The sequence below is a fragment of the Pholis gunnellus genome (assembly GCF_910591455.1).
Source record: "Pholis gunnellus genome assembly, chromosome: 5".
NCBI lineage: Eukaryota > Metazoa > Chordata > Actinopteri > Perciformes > Pholidae > Pholis > Pholis gunnellus.
Window position 1 is genome coordinate 14056759 of NC_136531.1, and position 7335 is coordinate 14064093.

The 7335-nt window shown below is 42.1% G+C and overlaps 1 protein-coding gene across 3 annotated transcripts; it reads right to left on the minus strand.

Annotated features, from left to right (window-relative positions):
* Window positions 1-238: 238 nt before the first annotated feature.
* Window positions 239-4576, minus strand: scoca (short coiled-coil protein a). Of its 3 annotated transcripts, none has more exons than XM_079160171.1 (4): window positions 4417-4576; window positions 1735-1806; window positions 1538-1618; window positions 239-1324 (listed from the first exon to the last, which is right to left on the minus strand). In XM_079160171.1, exons 1-4 carry the CDS (start codon window positions 4508-4510, stop codon window positions 1182-1184), a joined length of 390 nt encoding a protein of 129 aa, XP_079016297.1. In that variant the 5' UTR covers window positions 4511-4576; the 3' UTR covers window positions 239-1181. The 3 variants fall into 3 exon arrangements, with proteins under 3 accessions (XP_079016297.1, XP_079016298.1, XP_079016299.1); XM_079160172.1 differs by lacking the exon at window positions 4417-4576 and adding an exon at window positions 2947-3057; XM_079160173.1 differs by lacking the exon at window positions 4417-4576 and adding an exon at window positions 2951-3036.
* Between the last annotated feature and the right edge of the window lie 2759 nt (window positions 4577-7335).

The following is a 7335-nucleotide window of genomic DNA, read 5'->3' on the forward strand; positions in this document are numbered from 1 at the left end:
TTTTGACTCATCCGGCCCATTTAGTCCACCCCCCCCCCACCCACGAACAGGATGAAGACACACACTATGCATTAATGCAGGGTTCGTCTCTGAGTCAGCCCGGCTGCATTTATGACCATTTCCTTTGTCTCTCTTACATTACAGTCTGGGCCATAACACTCATTCATGATATGATCAACTGAAAGGGTTACAAATACTTTGAAGTGCAAAATGAAAATAGTGTGTAATTGTGATTTGAAAAAAAAAAAAAAAAAAATGGAACCACTTGCAATAAAACATTGATAAGTTAAGATTTACACTTTTATGAAGTCTACATAACTTTTAGTTTCTCTGTGCTTTTACTTGCATTGTTGCCGAGCTCTCAATGGTCTAGTATCCACCTTCTATTGTTACAAAGTTCTCAAAAGCTTTATACAGTCTGTAAGTTAGTGACTATTGATTTAATGGCATTTCATTAGATATACTACACTTGCAAATTAAAAAGAACTCGTACATGCAATCCAAATACATTTTATTCTCAGTAATACTGTTCAGTTTGCCTGCTTTTTAAATGGCAGAATACAGTCATGTTTCATATAGACATGATGACATCCAAGACCTACGGAACAACTCAGATCCAGCTGATGTAGAAAATATTTTACAAAAAGAAATAAACCAGAGTTGAAATGAGCTTTGTGGTCAACCAGTATTTGTAATATTTATGATTTGTTTTCACCCACTTACAGGTCAGTTTGAGACGGGAACACTATCAGAAAGTTGGGGGAAAAAAAAATCACAGAAAATCTGAATTGTCCTCAAACACAAAACCAAGCAGGTAAAGCAGAACTAAGAATTATTTTACAGATACTTTGACAGAGAGCATTAAGAAGAAACTCATGGTACAAATGACCCTTAACCACTTCATATACATAGTCTGGTTCTGTAGTGTGGAGAGGGAGCTGCTGCAAAACAGACCTGGGTCAAACTAACATTAAATTCATCTTATTTCTGAGTCAGCGGGACATGTGACAACGTCAGTTTATGTTTTTGATATTTAAATAGTTAGTTTCGACTCGGGTAAGTGGGCTGTAACGGGTACAGAAACCCAGGTCAGCTGAGAAAACAAACCCCTCTCCATGTCTCAGTGGGTGGTTCCCTCTCCCAGCTGCTGGCCTGGGACTGTGTGTTTTTCTGAGGGTACCTCACTTCCGTTTGCTCTTGGTGTCGGTGGTCTGGAAGACGCTGGAGGCAGACATGAGGTTCTCAATGTACTGCCCGAGGACTTGGTTCTCAGATTTTAACTTCAGGTTCTCCTCCTTGACTGCGTCAACCCGCGCTGACAGGTCTGGAACAAAGACAAAGTCCGTGGTCTACTCAGCTTACGTTTTAAGTTCTGACACAGCTGTCCACAGCTGTGCTGGATAACATGCTTTTTCTTATAACAACAGACATCTGGTTGGTGACATTTAGCCCAGTGAAACTATTATGGCCATCAAGTTACTCTATGTAACTCAATTATCAGACTCAGGAGATGAAGTTATGCGTGTGTGTGTGTTACCTTCTAGCGTGTGCTGAAGTTCCAAAACTTGATTTATTAACCTCGTCTTCTCCTCCATCTCCACCTGGTTCTCCATGTCTCCTGCAATAGATACAAACGCTGACGCTATTCACATGCACTTGAAAACACATCATCTCATTATTATTTAATTATCGGACATAATAGTGTTTCACAAAGCTGCGTGTGTGCAGACGCACCATCTATATCGCAGTTCATGATGAAAAGCTCGTTCTCCTGCTTAGTATACAGGGCTGCAGATCCACTGGCCACTGTAAAAGAGCAAAAACAGACACTGTCAGCTCCATGAAGCGGTCATACGTCTGATAATAGGAGGTTCTAGCATGATGAAAGTTTCAAATGCTGGCAGAGACTCCGGCAATTATCTGCTTCCCTGTTCATATGAATAACACCGATTACCAGTCAAGGTGGTTAGAGGAACCAAGTGTGTTCACGTTCATCTTATAAATCAAAAAGTTGCCTTGAAAAGATAGGGAAAAAAAAAACTATATATATACAGTAAGGGAGCCTAATACTGCACTGAGCTCCTTCATGCCCTCATCAAGGTGGTAAGCCACCCAGCTCCACCTTGTCCTGTCATCATTTAAGTTACTAAACATAGTCACATTAAACAAAGAGTATTTGTTATTTCATAAAAGGTTTATTGTCTCACTATGTTAGCAGAGGAGACCTTTGTTTCATGCAAGGTGGCCTACCTCTATAAAACCAAAGGAAGCATCCTTGACTTTATATGTAAATGAAATCCGTATTCACTGAGAACAAGAGCACTAAAACAATACAGCTTAGCTTGGATTTGCTAGCTAAACATGGTTGCTTCTATGTTTACAGTCAGTGAACTGGGTGTGAGATGATGTGGTGATGCTACATACTGGCTACTATGTGATACTGGCTACTACAGCCACAAATAAACGAGCGACTAACGGCAAATTGACAGTCAATCGTTCGTGAAAAAACAACAACGTTACATCACATCTCCCGTTCAGAGCCACAGTTACATGACAGCCGGTTAGCTTCATCATTATCAGGACGAGTCCGATAATGGACGCGTGTACTTTTACTAGCTATGTTACGCTAAGCTAACTGATGTCAGCGGTGTGGCTAGCTACACCAACGGAGCAACTACTTCAGCACCCAATGCGAAGTCAGTTACTCACCAAAAACCAACCAAAACGAACTCGTCTATCTCGTCTGATATTCAGAGGCGACTCTTTGATAAATACATTTAATAACCGGGACAACACCCAGAGTTATGCTACCGCTAACTGTTAACGTTACAAGCTAACTGCTGCTGCTAGCTAGCATTAGCTTCAAACTGCTAATGGAAAGGCTAGCTGTGATTTAGCTACTCAAATTTTATTTTACACAAAACACATGCCGGCATTTAGACTCACCTACAGCAATAAATGTCTTCTCCGTTTAGCGGAGTGACCCTGTAAACAGACTCGAGGCTATGTGGTGATGGTGAGGACAGTGACGATGATAGCGACGTCACCGAGTGTGCGTGACCACACCAGCCGACGGGAGGGGGCACTCTGCACACACACACACTTGCTGCAGTCCTCACAGATGCTCAGGCCTTCAGTCATTCCCACTGCTATAATATCACATACATACGAGACAGTCAGAGAGCAGCAATGTCATTCTCACCAGACCTTTGCATGTTTTTGTTTTTGTGCATAGATGTCTTTCTGTCCCCCTGTCTGTCTTTCTGTCTGTCTGTGTGTCTGTCTGCATGAATGGAGTGGTTGGCAGCCTTTGTAAACATTAATATACACGTCTGGGTGTAGTATTCTTGCAGCCTCTGTGTTGTGTCTCTGCTCGATCTGAGGAGTCCATATGCTGCTGCTTGTTAGCCAAACCAAACCCTGGGGAGACGGCTGCTGTAGCCAAAAGCCATCTATGACCAGTCTGCTCTCTCTCTCTCTCCATCTTTTTCTGTGTGTGTGTGTGTGTGTGTGTTGCCCAATCCCTGTGAAATATCACTGGCTGAAAGTGCCAAAACTGTCATACCCCCAACTACTACCATTTCAAAATACTTTCCAGCTCTTTCTTCATGACAATTTATCAGAAACCACGCTATGAGTGAACACATAAGAGATCCAAGCTGTAATCAATTTGCAAGTTAAGATTTTAGAGACTTCAGAGCACTCTGACCTCGGTGTAGCACGCCAAACCCAGATCAAACGGCAGATAGACACAAATAGAGGTGAACATAACACTGAGTCAAATATTCCCTTTTTCCTAGAGTACAAACTCTTCAGAATGCAAACTATTATGTAATACCAATGCTGTGGTAATAGACAGTATGCAGTTTATTGTGTTCATATATATACTTTTGTATATAACCCTAACCCTATTCGTACATAATAGTTAAATGTTTACGCTTACCTCTACTTTCTTGTCCTTGTTTTTTTTGTGTTTTTTTTGTATATTCTGTGTATGTACGCTGAGAGCAACGGAAAGAGTCAAATTCCTTTCATCATACGCATACACGGTCAACAAAGCTGATTCTGATTCTGATATAGGATTTATATTGGAAGGGATTATTCCCCATGGTATATTGTTACTTCTTAATATTTAACTAAATGCTTTTTTTCCCCCCTGATAATCAAATTTAGAATACCAAAAAGAAAGGCATGCAGCTTTGGTAAAAGCCACACCTCCGTCCTGTCACAGCACAACACACCAACATAACTACTCTGGTTTTACAAGCTGCCCTCATTTGTTCAGTCACATACTTTTAAAGAATTGACGTAACTGTCTGTCATTTTGTGCATATACAACAAATGAAGGGCAGAAAAGGGCTTACTTTGGAAAAAAAAAGACCAAAACAATTGCAGAGTAGTCCCTTGAGTCTTTACCTGTGTCGTCTGCCAGAGAGATGTTAGTGAACGTCCCATCATCCTCCTCTTCCTCGGCACCAACGGCGTGAGTCTCCTCTCCTTCCTCCAGCATGTTTCCTTTTTGTTTTTTAACTCACAGGCTCATTCATTAGTGTCAGAGCTTTCTCTCTGTTTAAACTTTTGCTCTTGTCTCTTCTCTCTTTTCTTGAAGCTCCGCCTCCACACACACCTATGACCTGAATCGTTCACATCGTCACGGTTATACCTGCCCTACCTGACTGGTGGCTCGGGTTACAGGGTTGTCACGAGAATGGGTCGCCATGGTGCCCACTGGACACAATCATAGACAGACAGACTGACTGACTGCCCCGTCGGGGGTGAAGGTTTAAGTCCCAGTCTGCTCACGTGAAAGGGAGCCATAAAGGAGGCACACACTCGGTCACACATTAACCTGAACAATAAGAGTGTGTGTAATGTAAATACAGTCAGGTGTTCTTTTTGTTTGGTCTGTTGTAGCCAGAACATCACAAATCTGCAGCACTGTAACACGCATGACAGTATAAATTAGTTATTTGCCAGTTATTATGTGTATTTTCACCTCATTAGACAACACCTCACAGCAGTGTTGACCTAAACAGGAAGGGGGACATGAATGGGAAACCACTTTCAATAGATCTGTGGGAGCAGCCTGCACTCTGGTGGTTAATGCTGAACACTGCAGATCAGTGACAAGTATCAGAGAGTCCATCATGCTCCATCTGAGAGCAACCTGCAATGACGGTGCAGTTTACACACACACAAAGGAAGACCTGAGGCCTTCATGGTCAAGTTAAGACTCTATTGTGAGAAAAATAATGTTTGCAAGTTAAACGAAAATGTAGTAAACCTGTGATCAATTTTAGAGGATATCGTCACTATTTTTTGTCTATTATTTATATTGTCACTATTTTTTGCAGGAACGGTTGCAGGAACGGTTAACAGCTACCGAACAAAAAAAAACTACAGTTGTACCATAAGAGATAAAGTAGGTCCTACAACAAAATGCAAAAGCATCATGTAAACTAAGTGTGAAACTTTTGGAATTTTGGAAAAACATACATACATCAAGACCCACGTAGCAGCTTTTACAGATGTTTTTTACGGATTTTGTGGCCTTTTTGAGGGAGTTCGTTCAATTGTCACCGCACAACCTAAGTATGGAACGTCACTGAGCTCATGACGACACGATGTTACGATTATTTGTGGGAAAAAAGGATTTCAATCGTTTAGTCTTTTTCTGCTTTGTTACCAGTTACTGAATGATGAAGTGATGAATGGTGTTGCTAGAGAAGACAAATGCTGCTGAAAGATGTTAAGCTAATAATAGTCTAAAGGACTGGACATACTATATAGCATAATAATACAAACAAGAGAAGGACACTCGAGCAGGCAAGTCAGATCAGGTGTCAGCTGAAAATAACCAATACATTGCAGATAGTATGAATTATAGCAGCATGTGGTTTTGTTTGACAGATAATTTGTTTGCATCTACTTTTTCTGTGTTTGTGTGTGTGTTATGTTTGTATTACTTATTTGTGTGATCCTCTAGTGCTCCCATTTGATGGTACTTTAGTGCATCTCTGCTCTTCTCTGTTTGCATGACCATGATGATCAGTGTCTCCACTTGTTTTACGTTTTGTTTTGTGAGTGTGTGTCCGCACGCATGTGTGTTTGCAGAGGATTCACCTGCCTTATAAAGCCAGAAAGACAACGACATTTATGGGAATAATTTCCCGGGGAAAGGGGTAGGGGTAGCCGTTAACACGCAACAGTTTGCTGATAATCCAAACCTTACCTTCAAACTGCAGCCTGATCGGCTCTCCCCGAGCCCGGCTGCTGACCACAGATCAGCTTTATCACTCTCACAGTATAAAGAACGACACTGCCAACTCAACTTGGCTGGTGACACTAAAGCAGCGGTTCCACCCAAAACACTCGATAACATTCAAAGGCAAGTAGAGAACAAAGGTTCAAAGTTTACAGGCTGGTGGAGGATGATGTTTCACCGTTTAGACGTTTTGAGTGAAAGAGATAGGTGTGTATTTATTAGTGTGTGTGTGTGTGTGTGTGTGTGTGTACTGGGTAGTGGCCAGTGTTAAGTTCTAGCACCTGCGATACTCTGGGCCCCAGAGACAGTTTGACCCCTACACAACCTGGAAGCAGTCCACAGAAATACACACCACAGCGTCATTCTGACAGAAAGTGAAGCCACTGAGAGACGGAAAGGGTTTGACCTTTAATCTGGCCCCTGTGTGGGTTTGTGTGTGTTTCTCTGTTTTTTTATTTTAAATGCACAACTGTTTGTTTGTGTACATGTGTGTGTAGTTAATTATTGCTAAGCAGCAACATCCATGAAACCAGAACAAGATCTGAAGCAGGATTAACTGCATCCACAACTTTAGAGAGAGAGAGAGAGAGAGAGAGAGAGAGAGAGAGAGAGAGAGAGAGAGAGAGAGAGAGAGAGAGAGAGAGAGAGAGAGAGAGAGAGAGAGAGAGAGAGAGAGAGAGAGGAGGGTTTATATTGGTGTTACTGTTCTCTCCCCTCTCTCTCTCCCCTGTGATAGTCCACAGACCAGATGCCCACTTTGGCACCAACACTCTGCCAGTGTTATGCTAGGCATCGGGCATACACACACACACACACACACACATGCACACACATACACACACACACACACTCATACATGCATACACACACACACAGGGAGGAGAAGAGGCTGTAAAAAGAGCACTCTTCCATCTGCCCATCTCCCAGCTAAACTGGTACTGAGCACATCAGCATGTTTGTGTCTCCCTACAGTGTCCTCAGTGTGTTTGTGTGTGTGTGTGTGTGTGTGTGTGTGTGTGTGTGTGTGTGTGTGTGTGTGTGTGTGTGAGCATGAATAACTCTAACTGTGA